At 41.1% G+C, this 18525-nt stretch overlaps 1 protein-coding gene and 1 long non-coding RNA gene across 3 annotated transcripts; one reads left to right on the forward strand and one right to left on the reverse strand.

Moving 5' to 3' along the window:
• Positions 1–213: 213 nt before the first annotated feature.
• On the reverse strand, positions 214–8937 carry TTC14 (tetratricopeptide repeat domain 14). 2 transcript variants are annotated; one of them, XM_084529543.1, is made up of 12 exons: positions 8726–8931; positions 8487–8608; positions 8104–8303; positions 7433–7517; positions 7218–7347; positions 6481–6633; positions 5707–5778; positions 5278–5397; positions 5062–5184; positions 4290–4407; positions 2226–2335; positions 214–1688 (listed from the first exon to the last, which is right to left on the reverse strand). In XM_084529543.1, the coding sequence occupies exons 1-12, from the start codon at positions 8890–8892 to the stop codon at positions 731–733; spliced, it is 2358 nt and encodes a 785-aa protein (XP_084385669.1). In that variant the 5' UTR covers positions 8893–8931; the 3' UTR covers positions 214–730. The 2 variants fall into 2 exon arrangements, with proteins under 2 accessions (XP_084385669.1, XP_084385670.1); XM_084529544.1 differs by lacking the exon at positions 214–1688 and having other exon boundaries at positions 2255–4407; positions 8726–8937.
• A 6788-nt stretch (positions 8938–15725) lies between these two features.
• On the forward strand, positions 15726–18008 carry LOC311441613. The gene is made up of 3 exons (XR_014696097.1): positions 15726–15834; positions 16261–16362; positions 17638–18008. It is a non-coding gene; the product is annotated as an uncharacterized lncRNA (long non-coding RNA).
• The last annotated feature ends 517 nt before the right edge of the window (positions 18009–18525 follow it).

Consider the following 18525-nt stretch of genomic DNA (forward strand, 5'->3'; position numbering starts at 1 on the left):
GAGACTGGTATTGTACAGTCAGCCAGATGTTAGCTATTACTTCAGGGGTTTTGTTAGTTTTGTTTTTTAACAACAGAGAATGTGTTTGATGTGCTTAAATGACATTATATATGTGCTTTCTCACAGATGATGGGGGGTTCAGTTCACTTAAGCAGCATATATAACCAGTGCACCAGTATCAAACATCCCAGTGACATAAACAAAACCAAGACACAAAATTAAGAAAATTTAATGATGAAATGAGCTATATACATTGAAGGAATATGTGTGTCATTTACTTATTCCCCTTCAATACCTGGAAGTTGAAGTTTGATACAAAAATAGCTAACAGTCAATAGTATCCCAGGGGAAGAAGGGAGAAAAAAACAAACAAACAAAAAAACAACAAAAAAAGAAAAACGCTTGCTTGAAAGTGCATATTTGATGTAAGTTACACAACTAACTACAGTCCAAGAGAATCAAACAATTTCACCCCATTACACAAAGAATATTGTACAGAACATCCTAAGTTAAGAGCACAGGAAACCTTGATTTTAAATAATAACTGATACTTTATGTAAGATATCCTTGCATTTCTTTCTACCATACAATCTTTACCTTAAGAAGCCTGACATTCTGCAAGACATAACAAATTCTGCTTGTCGCTTTTCATATGCATTTCAAGAGCATTTGTTTTTCTTCAAGAGAAATATAAATAAAAATTAATTTAACCGTCCAGCAGAAAATCATTTTATGTACTTTGTTTCTTCTGCTTACTTCCTTTTTCCCTCTCAAATTCAGCAATTTGATTGAATATGTTAACTAAGTTCTGGGGCAGGTTTCTTTTAATGCCACTTTCAGTTTGTTCTGCACCATTTAAAGTTTCCTTGTCAGGTTCCTCTGTTTTATTAGACTCCTCATGACACCTTTCCCTACTCTTATACCCACTTTCACTTCTATGCTGACTTAATGCATGCCTATCACTACCATAACTTTTATCACCTTCATGAAAATGAGTGCTAGAATATGATCTGTACTTTCCCACTGACTTGCCAGAATAGTCGGACCCTGATGGAGACATGTAATACCTGTCTTGATCTGAGCCATGCTTTTTAAACTGTTCTCTTCTCCCCTCTATGTCCCTTTCTGATTTCCTAAAGTAATGCATCCTCATTTTATCATCTGACTTATAATACGAACCTGAATATCCCCTCCTACTGGAGAAAAATCTGTCCGTTTTATGATATTTTTCACTTTTGCTACTACTTGCCTGAGTTCTAGAACTACTGTAAGAATCTCTCGAATCTTCAGACCTACCTCCAAAAGTGTCTTCATCATCACCTGAAGTCCTCGACAGAGAACAGTGTCTGTCTTTCTCTCTTACCTCTGTTTTTGGACATGCTAAGCTGTCCTGCCTTTCCAGCAGTTTTTCCATTTCAAAACTTTGGTTCAGGAAAGAGGCAGAGGTATCAGCCGGAGGTGAATACCACTCCTCTTTCTTAACCTGATCTTTGTAATGTGAAGAAGCTCTAGAGGAGCGTTTTTTGGAACTACGGGAAGACTCTGATCTACGCCGATGTTTTTTCTTGTGTTTCTTGTGATCAGAGGAAGAGGAGGAAGAAGAAATTGATACGTCTGATGAAGAGTCACTCGAGGACGAAGAGGAGGAGGAAGAGGAGGAAGTTGATCTTTTCCTTTTCTTCTTCAACCTGAAAATGTAATTAACCTGTGAGATAAGCTTTAGAATCAGGCAAAAAAAGAAAGTAAATCTGTACTCCCCATAGTATGGCTGAGATTGGACCGGAAAGTATAAATGGAAATTGGGCCTGACCTGGCAAGACAATTTCAAATATCCTTTCTTAACTAAGAAATCCACTGAACGATGTATCTTAAGGCCGTTTCAGTGGTTAATGCAGGTACAATAAGTTAGGATTGCAGATAAGGACTTAATAGCAAAATTTAGTAACTGCTAACGTTAGAGCTTATTTTACCATCAGCCTAGGTTAAAAGAAAGTGACTGGGACACAACCATGGAATTGTGTTGCTTTATCTTTATGCACCATCCTTAGTCAGTACCTGCTACCTGACTTGTGCTTTAACTACCAGAAATTCTAGTACTTAAAATGGGCCCCTTAACAGCTCATAACTTACTGGTTTGCTGTGCTTTTTCTCTTTTATTAATGAAAAAAGCTCACATGCTGGCTTAATAGGCTCAAGAATCAGTATACTGAATACAACAAGGTTACCTTTTTTCTTCTTTTAAAAGCTTACGCAATTTTTCTGCACTTGTTTCTATTCTCTTTTCTTTCTGTCTCTCTTCTTTTGCAGCTTGCTTCTCCCTCATTTCCAAAGATTTCTTTTTTGAACCCAAACATCATAAAAAAAATGTATTGAAAGTGTTAACGCAGGTATTTTTCCCATGTCCCCAGCCCCATTCAAATGTATAATTACAGCAAGGATGTTTTTACCAGGATTCCCAGATCAAGAATTAATATTGTTCAGAAGTTTGGCATTGGCCGTTGTAATAATCAAGTTTATGTTAATGACCATATTTCAGTTTTTATCCATTAACAATATATTTGGCCAGCCATTGCAGTGGTACCCGTGATCCAGCACACCGTGAAGCACATACCCCAAAAGGTATAGGTAGTGTATGCAGGAAAACCACAACGTTAGCAATATGGGGAAAAGAGGGGAGGAAAGGAAAAAAGATTTGAGGCAAAGTATTGTTATTGTAGTTCACAAGTAAAATATGGCAGAGCCCATTGTAAAATGTGTTCAAGTTGCCCATGTTTGCATACAAACCATTTTGTAACAATTTCACAAACCAGTTTGACGCATAGTTTACGTAAGAAATCATGTTCCAAGGGTTTGTTGGTGATGAGCAGCACCAGATGTCAGATACAGCAGCAACGGTCCAATTCAGAAGAAAATGCATCGAAGAAGAACACATAATCAGTATTACAGGAAAACTCACTTTTGTGTTGTTTCAGCCATTCTAGCACAACTGTGACAGTATCAGACGTACATATTAAAATACATAGAAATGCAACAGTGTCTGATTATCAGCTGAACAATCCTCAAAGACACACTATTAAGGTCTCTTAAAGATGAGACTTCTGCAATCTATGGTCCTAAGTAGTAGCTCTATTCAGAATAAGCAGAAAGCCAGATGATAGTTTTCAAAACTTAGCAGTTGCCATAACAAATAAATTAAAGAAAATCCTTAATTGAACAAAAGGCTATGCAAACCAACAAATAAAAGCTAGCATCTTGTTTATCTGCTTCATCAATGACAATATCAGAAAAATTCTGAAGGAGGGTAAAATGTTCATCGTTTTAGAAAAGACTTCAAGATCTTTCTAAAGCAACCAAATGTGGATAGTGCTCAAATACCATAAAACAGTTTATCTGTAATGCAGTCAGTTTTTATCAAAAAGCTTGTCATAGCTCCTCTTTCCCTTCTTTCAACACGATCTGTCAGCATTATGGCTCCACCAACTGAAGAAGCGTCAGGTAAGGCATCTACCTCAGTCTCTTTACTTATATGCAGAAGCACAGAACACAACAAGCCTGTTCCTCATTGCTATACCTTAAGCTGATCCTCTCTGCAAGACAATACAAGGAAAGGAGGTAAATAAAAGGAAAAAGGAAAAAAAGGACAACACAGATTAGCACAGACACTCACCAGGGCTCACCTGGGAAACATGCTGTGTGCAAGGGAAGAAAGAAAAAAGACACCAGAAAAGAAAGCTAAGATATTCAAAACTGTCTGTCTGCCCTCCAGCCCTGCTGTATTCCTTTAAATCACCTACTAGTTTCCCCTCGTGCAATCTTCCTGTGAGTTAGCTTGGGCAGGTGTTACTCTATCTTTTTGCAAACGCAAAGCATCCTGCTGGTATAAGGGCACACAATGCTTTTTGACTTGCCTAAGGGTTTTGCACTTTTCATGTTTCTACTCACAAAATATTTAACATTAATAATCATGCTTCTGTGACGGAATATTCTCCTCCATGCTTTAGCTAAGGCTAATGGTTTTATCCTCTTTCCTCATCTCCATTGTTAGGCATTTCTTTACTGTCCTGCTCAAAACAGCGGAGTCATCAAGAGGTACCTTTCTTCTGGTAGGTACAGCCATAATGCTCACTATAAAAGATTTATTGTGGAGAAGGGAAGCAGAGAGTAAGACAAATGACCAACTTCAAGCCCCTCTGTTCAAAAGATTTAATATGATTATTGTTATTTATTGTAACAGAATTAAGATGAATTAATTCTGACAGAAATAATATGAAGAGAAAGTAAAGAATCACCTGCATATGCTTACGGAGTTTCGTTAAGGCCTCTTCTGCTTCCTGAAAAGTCTCATCCACGCTTAGGGCTTTTTTGTAGTAACTCTCAGCATTCAGTAGTTTGTCTTCCTCTTCCAACCTAACATTCAAATGAAAATTTATATACAGTTAAGCCACAGAACTTGAGTTTCTTTTTAGGACAATCTTACTTGCACTAGGACGCTGCCACTGCATCCCTCCAAGACCCTATCATCCCAGCCTATCTCAGTACAGAAATGAAACAGCAATAGAAGCATTTTTGTCTTCTACTCATCATTAGAAATAATATTCTGTAGAATTTCAATTCCAGTTTCAAATATACTATGTATCTTATTTACACAGGTCTTAAGAAATCTATTCCCTGAAAATTCAGAAGCTAAATTTTGTGTTACATGCCTAACAAATATTTAACAGGACACAAGTGATGGAATGTGATTTTGTAACGAACACTTTCTTGAAGTATACAATACATATATATATTCCTATACATATAGGAACATCTTCAGACATTTCACAAAACTTTACACAAACCTGGTAACCTACCAAGGGAAAGGATATCAAATCTTAACTATCTTGTGAGGATTTTAACTAGAACAGAGTAGAAAGTGTAAACCATCTGCACAAGCAGGAGTATTTCCAACACACACACACCAGGAAGGCCAAATGGCAATCTGTGCCCTAAGTCAGATCGTATTAAAGAATGTTGTAAGAAAAAGCGTTAACAGCCAAGCAAAAACACAACCCCAACACTTACTGCCCGCCTCTTTCCACAAGTGTCTGACAAAGGTATTTTCTTGCATTCCTGTGGGTAGGACAGTTTTCTAATGCAATTTCAAAATCACTTATGGCTTTGTTCAGACTTCCTTTTGTTGCATACCTAGAACAACACACATGTTGCACAGATTTTAATGATGCTCGTCTTTCACAAAGTAAGAAACCCGCAGACCTACAATGAAACAAGCAGACTCACAGAGCTCCACGGGCTACCAAAGCTTCAACATTCTGTGGATCTATTTCCAAAGCCTTGTTGTACTCATTCATGGCTTCCACGTGGCGCCCATCCTTAAAATAATCAACCCCAGCCTTCACACTGGAAAAAAATAGTTTAAAAAATACTATGTATGGTTAGTCTACAGATTGTGTTCTCTCAGGAACTCACAAATTAGAGTTCCAAACAAGCAATAACAGAACTTTATCTTCTTATAGCGTACTTAAGGCTAACATTTCAAATTAACGTGATATGGACATTCTGCTTCTGAGCAGGCCCTCTTGGTTACATCGCAGCACATGTGCTCTGTGGAACGTATGATTCAAAGTCTATTTTCTTTCAAGAAATGTAAGCCATAGCCTAATCTAACCTTACAATAAACTCTTTACAAGAAAATAACGCTCTACGTACCATTTTAGGGCCCAAGCTGCAGACTGCTTTTTCCTCAATGCAGGGGCAAAATCTTCTTCATCAATATTTTTCCTTTAAAACAAACAAAAAAACCCCACACCCTCGAGTTGACTTACAAACGTACAAAATTAATCTTACAATATGTAATGCATTTGAAATAAGCTGAAACATTATTTATTGAATGCATTACCACTCTCCCACAATTGGGCATGCTCTTTCGCATTTCTGACACCAGATTTTCCCAGCCTGTTCTAAAGAGCCGAATTGAACCAGCATGGCTGCAGCACATTTAACAAAAATACAGCATATTCACACCTGCTTCGGGGCATAATATATGGAAGACCACAATAATCATTGCATATATATGAGCACTAAATGTATATATATATAGCATAAACATTTAACTTAAAGGACAGATCTATTACTCCAATAAACATTGTGAATAAACTTATCTTTTCTGCCATATTAAAGCTTGAGCATCCTGCATTTCAATCCAAAGATGCTGACAAGATCTAAATAATAACTTCATAAAATCTTGGCATTAGGTGTGCAGTTTGATAAGGTATCTTATTTACTTGAACAAATATAATGTTAATTTCTTATTCCAGAGGTGTATGCTTTTAAAAACATTAGGGACACAATAGCTGCAATCCTGCAAGTTGAAATTTCAGAAAAGCATCAAGTAGTTCAGGACTTTCACTCACAAACCTATTTCAATGGATTAGAATAACTTTCACAAAGTCATAGGAAAGGAATAATGTAAAAATGACTTACATTTGAAGACTTCTCATCAAAGACGGTGGATTTGATTCACTTATTCCTAGTTTTTCTGTTAAATATTCAATTAATGATGGATTATCAAATCCTCGGGAACGATGCAAAACCTCTTCAAATGTCTCTGCTGAATTAGCAACTTCTATGCTTCGCCTTAAAGAAAGCACCAATGTACATAAAACCTCATGGACACTACACTCAATTCTATATTTACATTTAGTCCTTTTCATTAGCATAAATTTTCACACCATTTAAGCAATGCTTATTTCCTTCAGCCTAAGACAGCTTTTGAAGCCTATTCTGGCACCAAGCTAGGCATCTCTAGGACATACGAAAGCCTTCAAAACTTGCAGACAGCTGTGCCCTTCTTTCTACTAAGGTAAATCTTAAGCATTTAATACGTCAGTCTCTCAAGTCTTTTTATTTATTTATTTATTTAAGCTTACTGTTTATCGTTGCTAACCCAGTCCCATAATGACAGCTACCTCAAGTTTTACATTTAGAGAATACAACCTCATTGTGCTTTTTACTTTTCTTAAGTTTTGGGACAGATTTTTAAAAACCAAGCATACCCAACACATCTAGAAAAAAGTACGTGATAGCAAGTAACAATAAAATGTGTGTAGTTACCTAATTAAATCAGAAACAACCCTGACAACTTTAAAGGACAGCCTGTCAAAGACACTTCAGACACAGTGAATATATCTAGTTAGTATAACTGAATAGCATGTGCTTACTTATAATGTAGAGGCAAGTCATCAGAGGTGATTACTCCTAGCGTTATACTAGAGAGATTTGGTGGAAGAGCTGAGCTGTAGAGCGATACCGTGATCTTCTCATGGTAACGATCAACATCCTTGACTGCAGCTACAGAAACAATATAAGTTAAGACAAAATAGTAGAAGCTTCTCAAAAATGAGACAAATTGCTGGCAATGTTTGTGGCTACTTGCCTCGAATAAGATCTCCAGCTTGATAATAAGATAAAGGATCTCCGTGGTTGCTTTGAGGAGGCACATCTCGCAATGGACAAAGAGCCTGCAAGAGAGCCAAGGAAGGATCGTGTGAAGAGAAGCAAGCAGCTGGCATCACTAACTTTCCATGTTTTCACCATCAACCCACAATCTCACCCGCACAACTTTACATGTTGAAAGGTTGTTATCTTGTAATACACATATACAGATGTTTTTAAATACAGAAACACTTTTTCCTCTGATGTAAAGCATATAATAACAACACTGGAGCCAACAGACTAGCCCAGTTTTCCTCATACTTAATAGATAATTAGTTGAAAGAGTTTAAACAAAGTTTTTTTTGTTCCCTCCCCAAAATTAAGATTAGTTTAATCTTTAACATATGTCAAATTAAATGTATGGCCTGGTTCAAATCAAAATCTATGCATCCATAAATGACGAACTTTCCAACTCCCAAGAAATACATTTGGAGTATGGGACATAATGAAAGCACTTGCTGACTGAGCAAAGCATCACAAGTTGTCCTTAACGTCTGTTAGCATTCACTATCTTAAAGCTCAGTTTACCTTTACTCCTAGCACTCGGTTACGAGATGTAAAACACAACCCCATACCCGTAAGAGTAAAAGAGTAACTGAAGCTATATCTTACAGTGATTTCTAAGTCTGCAATCTGCCGTATCAAACCACTTCCCAGACACATTAACACCATGAAAAAGCCAAATTCACGAATGGAAGTAATCCTCCCAATCACAACGTCGCCGCGTTCAATATCTCGAAAAAATAATTCTCTCCGGAGCTCCCCGGGAACCTCCATGAACTGCTCCAGCGGAGGCATGACAGCGTAACACTCTGCAACACACGAGACGTTCAGTCACAAAACGACCGAGCTGTAACCCGAGAACACAAAATAATTGACGATAACAGTAAAAAGCCAAACAGCAACTTTAAAATACGGTGTGTTTACAGCAAAAAAAAAAAGTTCAGGCTTGGCCCAGAAGGCACACCAGCGAACACCTCAGCCCCGTCTCTCACCATCATCTTCCTCGATGTTATCGGCGATGGGGCCGTTGGGCTGCCAGGACTGCGCGAACAGCAGGTCGGCCTTCTGCGCGATGAAGCGCTGGATGTCGGCCTCCAGGCCCGTCACCTCGCTCCTGCGGGGAACGACAAGGCGCTGAGGGAGCTGGGGACGGCCCCGGGACACCCTGGGGACCCTCTGGAGACCCCCTGGGGACCCCTTAGGACTCCCCCAGGACCCCTCAGCCCCTCACCACACGGCCTGCGAGCGGGGCGCTCCCCCGCGGGGCGACTCGGGGGCTGTCCCCGGCGGTGGCAGCAGCCCTCGGAAGTCGGGGTTGTCGTGCTGCTCGGCCCGGAGCAGCGCCAGCAGCCCGGGGCCGTGGTAGTTGAGCACCTGCCGCAGCAGATCCCGCTCCATCCCGGCCCCGGCCCCGCACGGAAGCGGAACGGCCGCAGGAGGCAGCGGGTGGGGCTGGGGGAAGGAGGGAGGGAGGGAAGGAGGGAGGAGGCAGCGGCCGCAGCGCCCTCTGACGAGCTGGAGGCCTCGGGGAGGTGCCCGCGGTGGGGAGCTCTGTGTGGAGCCGCCCGCCCCGCGCCGCCGGCCTGACGGGGAATTAAAAACGGGTGGAAGCGGCTGGAGGTGGCCCCAGTCCGTGCCCGGCCGCGCGGTCGCAGCCGCGGCGCTGCGCCGGGCCGCCAGGGGACGCTGCGCCCCGCGGCAGCCGCCTGAGGGAGGCGGCGGGGCCGGGGGGAGACCTCGGGGACCGGAGGTGTTGGGGTGCTCGGCCCCCGGGCTGAGGGGACGCGGGGCCCCCTCACGCCTGCGGTCGGTCCCCGGTTGGGGGCTCGTCCCCGCACCGGGTCACAGGGGGAAGGGGAAGCCCGGTGAGGGAATGTGGGCTCTGCCCCCGGCACAAGGGGCAGGATATCGCCAGGTCGGTCAGGCCGAAGCGCCTGTAATTGCTGGCTTTTCTTACAGACGTTTTCTTCTGCAAGTAGAAATCAATCGCACTTGAGGAAATTCAGTGGTTTAAATGAAGTTAACACACAGCGTAGCTAGTTACCCCCGGACATAAGGGTTAATTCCATACATAAAGTGATTGCTGCTCCCTGTTTGCTTCTGCTGCTATCAACAGGGACGTCTGACAAGGAGACAGCACGTCAGCAACAGAACGGTGTAAAGAGTGGTTCTGCAAAGATCTTTTCAACATCAACAACAAAAAATAATTAAATAAACAAGGATATAGTCAGCTATACTACACTTTACCTGGGCCCAACAAATTCCGCAGTTACTTTAATCAAACACACTAACAGGCCAGATCATCCCATCCTCAGAAACATCTTTGCCAGAGCAGGACAGCTGTTAAATAAGAACCTTTGTGCATGGCCCCACCTCACCCAGGGCACTCATCACTGGCTGTCCTTTCCTCTTATGGGATGCCGCCTGGATATTCTCTGTGCTCTTAAAAACCTCTCTTCATGTTCTCTGTGGTGAATTTTTTTTCTACACAAGCAAAGGAAGTGTCCTGCTCCTGCAGGAGCAAGTGGCACAAGCCAACACATCACCCTACTCAAAGAGGAGCGTTCCACATACTCTGAAACCAGAAATGTCCGAATGAGTTTGATGTCAGTCTTCCTACAGTTTAGCTCAGCACATGATAAAAGGCAGCTCCCGAGATCCATCACACACCCTATAGCTTCACAATCCAAAGCTGTGACTTTACACCAAGCTACCTCTGAACCCAGGCTCCAGCTCACAGCGGCAGGGCCCCTGAACAACCCCCAAACCGATTGGAGTGAGAGAATTTTAAAGCGGATATGGGAAACACTAAGCAGATTTTCATCAAACTCCAGTAAGCACAGCTTGAATGCAGCAAGGTCAAGCTGCTTTTCAAACGTTCCCAGGTATACAATATCAGTGGTAAAGCTTACAAGAAAATTGCATGGAGGAAAGGATTTTGTGTCAAGAGCCACATTTTATCACTGACAGAAAGATTAGATCCTCCAAGATCACGCTTGTCAAAATGTTCTGTTCTGCAAAGGTTGGACAGATTTGAGGCAAATTTTAGCCTGTTGCAAATGGAAGTGAAATGTGCAACCAAATACGTTTTGGGCTAAGGAAGACAAAATTAATGGTTCTAATGAGAACTAACATGAGGAGCTGTACTTCCAGCTGTTTTGTCAGAGTGGCTTTTGGACAGCTCTCCCAAAAGCAGTCCTGCTGCCCAGCATTTCTGATAATTTATGAGGCAGCAGAGGGTTTGTTCAAAGATGATGTGATGCCCAACAGACTTAGTTTAAGAGTGGTGAAGGGAAGTTTGGTGCATAATAATTGCTAGCCAGTTAGCAGCTCTCCTTTGTGAAACACATTATGTCTACAGACATAAGCACCGAATTCTGATGGAGGAGGTGTGAACACAACACCAAACTCTGAGTGGCTGTACCACCCAGGCTGTGCACATTCAAGCATTTCCCTTTTTAACATGTTCCTCCCGAATCTAACTTTGGCACGGTCTGCGAGGGAGAGTAAGGTTTCAGTGACATGGAGACTCACTTGGAGATAACCTGAGCACCCGTTTGTGGTGCCACGGACCTTTTCACTTCTCACATTTCTTGCATTGTGCAGACAAAGAATACTTGGTCCTGTGTAACAATTATGCAAAGACGGACAGTGGAAACTGCCCAGGCTCTGAATGAACAATTAGACACCGCTGGAGTACAACAGAAATAACAGTTAAGAAATGTCAGCTGAGAACCCCCTGTGACTGTCGGCAATTTCTGTCAAACTCTGCAGGCAGTGGCACCGCTGAGCCTTTGTGCGGCTGCAGGGATTACTGCTCGAGCACTTGGTGTGGCATTTTGTGCTTGCAGATTAGTGACAAGGGCCTGAAGGTTTCAGGTGAGACTGAAAATGTTACTGAAGTAAACATTGACATTGACATTTTTCACTTGCATGTGAAAAAACAGGCTGTCATGAGTGAAGGTTTGCTTATTCGACAGGAACACCAGTCAGACAATTGAGTGATAATCATGACACAGACAATATGCGTACACCCACCTGTACAGCATGCAACATGTCGAGACACACTGCCTACAGCGCAAATGCCTGTGATACGCGAGGGACTCAGCAGAAGGTGCTCTGCGCAGACAGGTTTCTGTGTTTTCTACAAACTTTCCAGCCTCTCACTCCACAGACTTATCGTATCTGCTGCTTTATAGTGAAGGAGCTGTCATGTTTTCAGAGTAAACCATTACAATTTACAGTCAGCACTGCAGCTTTTCAGTCAGGAGACAGATCATTACTTACAGCCCCAAATTAGAGTTCCAGCACATAGCAAAATACAGAAACAATATTTGATCTCAAGTCTGCAAGTGCTATGAGATTTTTAACTTCAAGCATATGGCTCTCGATTATTAACAGCCTCTCATCATCAGTAGAGCAGTGTTCACATTTTCATTGTAAAGTTCTTTCACCACAATTCTCATCTTTCAAAACTGTCACATGACATATAGGAAACTTCCTAAGGAGTTTAAAGAAGTCCCTGAAGTATTTTGAAAATGTAAATCCATTGGAGTTCTCCTGTTCCTGGTTTAAAACAAACAAACAAACAAACAAAAACAAACAAACAAAAAACCTCCTCTCTTCCTGTATATCATAGTCAGTTTCTCTAACCTTCCATTTGTGCAGCATACACAAAAAATACTAAAGAGCAATTAACAAATATTGGAAATTATTTTCTTAAAAAATAAAAGCTGTCTTAACTCATGAAGAGTTAAATAGTTGGCAGCTTCTCACTACAGATTATCTCCATGTTTGCTCCTATTTGGTGTAAGAACACAGCTTTATTTGAAACAAATAAAATGTATCAAAAATTGAGTTTTGTCCTAAATAGGTGAAACTTCTAGTAAAGTTGATATGCTGAGATGGTCTGATATAATGCCCAATTAGTTCTCCTTTCCTGTAAGAATTGTCTAGAAATACAGAGATTAAGCAAATACTTTTGCAAACAGAAAACAAGTTAATTCTCATATTAGCTGGATAGTATAATTCCACTAGCTAACAGCCATGAATAGTGACCTTCATGTGTAGTAAGGGCACCCATTAGCCTCCTGATAGAAGAGGCTTGGCTTTCCAATCAACAAGCAAAAGCAGAGACAAACCACAATATGGAATCGTGAAACACCAAACTGATACATTAATATGGTATCTGTTTCTTTAAACATTTTCATTTTCTGTGAATTCCTTACAGTGTTAAATCAAGAAAGCTGGACTGACATGCAGACAAATTAACATGCCATAAAATAGAGAAAAAAAAAAAAAAAAAAGTATATCTGCACTGAAATCGATAATTATTTGGTTTATAACTTTCATCATTAGAGGTTTCCTTTTTTTTTTTTTTTTTTTTTTTTCTCCTTCAATGCCAGGCAAAAGTAAAATCTGTTGCCTTTTGGCTCTATGGACAAGTTATAATGGCTGAGACAGCCACAACTGTCACTGATTTTAATGGGAAATTTTGTGCCTCTGATGAAATTTGGATGAAGATTTTAAGGGTTCAGGTTTCAGGTCAAGCATGAAAGTCAGAAATCAGTCATTAAGTTCTCTGTGCTTGCATTGCTGTCTACAATTAGGAAAGCATTAATCACTACACATCAGTGCAATCAAGTGTCAACATCCAGACACTGTTTGGCTGCGGCTGTTGAAATGTAAATAATAAACATCTGTTGATTTTCTCCAGCTTCTTGTCTTAATAAGGCAGTTGAACTCACATACATAATCACAGGGAACAGAAGGTCTGAAGCAAATAAAATCTAACACAGAAACAAGGAAATAGGAAGTGTGAAAAAAAATACTTCTGTGAAAGAAAGGTGTGTATACGTGCAGGTAAAAATCATTGACTTGGACTCAAAATGAAGAGACACATGTCAGAAGTACAACATGAGCCAGAATTTCTCTCTCTGTCTCTCACTCTCTTTTTTTCTAGTACAATCTAAAATATTGCATTCCAAATCTAATGCAGAGTCATTCATGTTCTCTAAAATGATATCAAATTCTTTATTTTTAAAGAAATTGCCAGCTGACGTCACACAATGGTGCCAAACAAGGTTTCCAAAAACATGTAAGTAGGTTAGGTGTACAAATACCTTTGAAAATTCTGCCCTAAGGAAGGATGATAATTAGTACCACAAATGAAGTTCTTACATATGCAAATGGATTGTTTGCTGTCACAAGGAATTACAGACGTAGCTCTGTGCCTGGCTGACTGTAAGTGCAGAATAAACATATAAATGTAAAACGCTGGTGATTAAAACTCTCCTCCTGTAATTGTGATATGATCCTCCTAAAACTGACAACTCTATACATGAGGGACTGTGTGTACATGTGTAGGAGAACAGTAAGTGGGAGAAAGAAAATCAAATTTTCCATCTGTACAAAATGTCAACATACTCTCTATAAAAAGCCAGCAACAAAATTCTGATAAGCACAATTCAGTCTGGTCAAGTTCTAATTTGCATCTTCACCGACAGCAAGAATTTATCAGAGATCCAACACAACGTTTCCTTACTTTGAAAATTTAGAAGGAAATAATGTGGTCCTTTAAAAAAATGCCCTAAGACTTGGCTTATGCTAGACAGAACATATACAATCACAAGTTTACAAAAGGTCACTAATCCAGGAGAAGGTTGGTCCTGAAAACTAACATTTTGAGCAAACGTGGTTGAATTGTCTTGTTGGCTCTGAAAAATACAAGGAACATTTTTTCTTCAAAAGCAGTGAATTCAAATAAAGCACTGCATCCAAACAGCCTTGGGGGCCCTGCGATCCAGAACAGGTTTGGAAGTTTCCAAATGTGAGATGGATTTCTCCCAGTACCCTCAATGTCCTTTTTATATTGAGTGCCAAGAGAAAGGAAAAGCCTGTCCCAGCCAGGGCTAACAACGCCCTCTTGTAAGTGATGGGTGGCAGGGAAACAATTTACAGGGTCAGGCAGTTAAAAACTACCTAGAGTCTGAGAAATCTCGTGTAATAAAGTGCTGTTCAAACCAAACCAAAACAACAACAACAAAAAATGAAAAAAAAAAAAAAAAAACACAAACAAACAAACAAAAAACACAAGTGGAGGATATGGGACAGGGAAAATGAGATTAAGATACACAGTGTCTACAGTAGGGCCAAATGGAGGTATTAAAATATAACAAGGTATTAAAGTATAACAGGAAGGCTATAATGAGAAGTTTAAGATTGTAATTGCAGACTGGGAGCAGCAGAAGGTTCCTGTTGGGCCATAACCCTCTGTATTCTACTTCAGAAATGGCATCTCACGCAGCTGGGAGATGAAGCAGCCATTTGGGCTCTTCAAGGGCTATGTTAGAAGCCACAAAGAGCAAGAGAAAGTGACAGCTTGGGTAGTGTGATATAAAAATCTTTTTTTTTTTTTTCCCCACGGGGAAAACATATTATTGCCTTCATGCTTTAAAATAATGATTACAGAGAAGACAAATATATTATAGAGTAAGATAAAAGTAAAAGAGCTATTTAGCTTCACTGGTACCAGAAGTGCAACGCAGACTCTTATTTGTAATTTAGCTGGGAAGAAAAAGAAAAAGAACAAGAAAAAGAAAAAAGAAAGCCATTACTGGAGAAAATCCTTGGGTAGAGAAATGTACAGCATAAATAGTTTACATTTTCAGAGGGGAGCATCCTTTGGTACATCAAGCTGTCATGCAGCTTAGCAGCATGACACATCTTAGTGATTAAATGCCAGCTCCATGGCAAAACCTGAAAAAACAAAACAAATGAAATTTTCAGGGGAGAAAGCCACTGTTCTCTAATCCTGTACATTGGCTCTCACAGCTGAAAAGACACAGCAGCAGGATGGTAGAAATTAAACTCTATCAGCAGGTGAACTGTAGCTTGAACAAACCACTTCACGGTCAATCTCTATCTCCCTTCAGTCTCACTCGGCCATTTGGGAAAAGTGCTCCATTACCTAAGAAATTGACTTCAGATGTTGGCTGTGTGCAATGCTGGACCTCGGACAGCAATCGTGGAAGTCCACGTAGTTTGTCTGCAAGCCCCAAAGCAAGCGGAGTTAGCTGAGTGCCCAGCTACACAAAGTCTGCAGTGACAAGGTGTCGGGGAGCAGCCAGGGCTGCCAGCAGCAGCTGGGGGTGAGCAGGGTGAGGAGCAGCGAGTCAGGATCAGGAGCAGGGCTGGGGACTGTGACCAGGGGCAGACACAGCCCAGGAAGCACCCTGTGAGCCCCCGGTGGTGAGGCAGCTCCGAGCCAAGGAGTATAGCTGGGATTTGGGTGTGGGTACAAGTCTGGAGGTCAGAGCTAGGCGCAGACACAGCTGTGAGGTAACTTGGGGAAAGGGAGTAAAGACCCAGCTTAAAGCAGCTCTGAAGGGAAGGAGGGACAGGCCTGATATTCAGCTTTCCTCACAGCAGCTTGTGGCAGCAAAGGCTCAGCCCTCTAAGCCCTCACTTCAGCCAGCTAAACTCCAGAAGGGCATGGGCCCATGGCTGGAAAAATCAATTAGAGCATGGCATGCTGGTCTCCTTCATCACACAGGTGCCTTGCGTGAGACTCAGCAGCTGGTCTGAAAAAGTAAATCAGCTGTTTTCCTTGAAAACTACCACTTAGGCCTTTGCTGTTCATTATTACCAATCTCACCAATATATTTCCATCTGAAAACTCACCTTAGCTTTATTCCAAATGTTAAAAAACAGTATTATTCTGGGGGGTGACTAAGTAGTGTTTATGCACCTTTGCTTTCTTCACAGTGTTTGCAAGTGACAGGGTCCACACTCAGCAGCTGACCATGAACATCGCTCTCCGTAGACCACAGAAAGCTCCTAGGAGCTGAGCACAGGCACTGCAGTCAGGTGGGGGCTGATGAAATGCACTGACACTCGATGGGATAGTGAGTATCCCATAGTTTAATAATAACATGTTAATCATCTTAGAGTCATTCTTCGCCCCCAGGTGTACCAAAAATAAATAAATAATTTTTAAAAAATCAACAAACAGAGGACACTTCTACAGGGCAAAACATAATGGAAAACTAAAAGGATCCTGTCAGTGAAAATGGTCTCATCACCTACCCTAGAACACAAAAACAGCAGAAATTTGGTGTAGTTTTGTGGTACCTCCTGGTACTCACCTCTAATTATTTGGGACATAATTTGGGATATACTTACATAGGTTCTTATTTACATTTAATAATAATATGAATATAAAGGCATAACTTAGTCTTGGCATCATATGAACACAATCCAACGATTTTTCAGTCTTTCATATTACTGCTCTCCAGATTTGTCCCTCACAGTAAACATGTAGATTTTTTTATTTTTATTTTTTAAATAGATGAGCTGGCATTTCTTCCTAGTTGGATCCATTTTTTGTTGTTGTTGTTGTATTTCATCAAATTTTTAAGACTTGCAAGATACAGATGAGCTGTTTCCCAGTTGCTTTCTATCCTTTTTTCACAGCTCAACCAGAGCACATCCGTAGCATAATGAGGAGGTTTCATTACAATGAATTACTTCTTTTCCTAGACTCTTAGCGAATGCCTTTTCTTAGGAGCTAGCAGTGATCTCTACTGTTCAGTTAGTCACATTATTCTAACTCAGCATTCGCCCTTTTGTTAAACTGGACCTAGATTTTTTTCTTGACTCACCACTAGCTTTAGGAAATAAATAACTGCTTGGCTTCCATTAAAAGGTATCATATCAATTGAATCATATTCCAGGAATGGAGATGACTGTAATTTTGACCTATATATGCACAGATATACATATAAAAATGACTGTAATTTGTGCACAGATTATAATTTTATATTTCATACTCAAAATTATTTCAGTCTGTTTCTAGTAATGTAGTAGATACTGCAGCCACCGCTGCCTGCAGCAATAGCTCATGCAAGTTTGCAGCCTTGCACATGATTACAATACACTGTGCAGCCATACACACTGCTCTGGATGCTGCTCCACAATTGCCAAGAACCTTCTGCAAATGCCTAATAACAGAATTTGTCTCAGTAGTCATAGAATTACTTCTGCTTAATATCTATCTACAGAAGAAGCTTGAAAGCCTGTTTGAGGGAGTTATTTTTAGATCAGTTGTCTGTTGATAAGAAATTCTTCCCTTCTGCATGCCAGCCAGAGCAAATGAGAAGGCACTGAGCTTTTGGAAGCAGAGCCACCTGCATCTTCCTGGCCTCAGACTGCATCGCTGCTTTGATTCTGACAAATAAGACATCATGTAGCAAAATCCCACTGTTTGGGGCTTACAGCACCTGCTAACAACATCTGGTTATTGCTATTTAGCTAGAGCTCAGATTCTTTTCTTTTCTTTTCTGTCTCATGTGTTTCCTCAAGCTTGTCCTCACAAAAGGTCATGGAATAGAATAAAGTCCTCTTTTTGTGACCCTTGTACAATCCTATTGATTTACCCAGTGTTCAACCCACTTAATTTCAATTTACCCTTTTATGACTTGTTTCCCTCAAAGTTAATAAACCTATGCTAACCATTTTAGTTCCAGCTATTATTTATTTGTGCCAAACAGCAGGGGAGAAAAATGAACGGGGAGCTCCTGTGCTGTGCCCCTGAGCGATGCAGCAGAGAAATCCCAGCCCATGGCACAGCGAGCCCTGATGGCTTAACCAGGGCTGGAGGCAGCTGCAACGATGCTGGGGGACTGCGCAGCTGCTCCTGGTACGTGAGCACACTGGCTGATCCCTGCAGTAGGTTCACACTGCACAGTCCCCTCGGGAACACCTGCCTTTGCTTGGGGGGGGATTTAAATTGAGTTTGGTGAGCTTTCTGAGCTGCAACATAATTCAGAACCTGTGCATCAATAAATAGTCTGATCTATGATAAGTCTCTCAACTCTGACATGCCTTTTACACATAAATCCTGCAGGCAGCTTGGCCTGGCAGTAGGCACCCCGTGGGGAGAGCCCATCAGTGCTGCTGGCCAGCTCTAGGGCATTCAGGCTCTGCACGCAGCGCCGCAGTCTCAACAGCAACGTGGAAACTTTGGTGGGG

The sequence above is a fragment of the Aythya ferina genome (genome assembly GCF_964211825.1).
Source record: "Aythya ferina genome assembly, chromosome: 9".
Lineage (NCBI taxonomy): Eukaryota > Metazoa > Chordata > Aves > Anseriformes > Anatidae > Aythya > Aythya ferina.

Bases quoted from the DNA above. Each gene is read 5' to 3' on its own strand.
- TTC14 (XM_084529543.1), bottom strand. From the start codon at position 8,892: ATGGAGCGGGATCTGCTGCGGCAGGTGCTCAACTACCACGGCCCCGGG. The intron at 8,609-8,725 runs GTGAGGGGCTGA...CGTTCCCCGCAG, and splicing joins CCCCGCTCGCAGGCCGTGTG to GAGCGAGGTGACGGGCCTGG. The intron at 5,779-6,480 runs GTAAGTCATTTT...TTTGTTTTAAAG, and splicing joins TTGATGAGAAGTCTTCAAAT to GAAAAATATTGATGAAGAAG.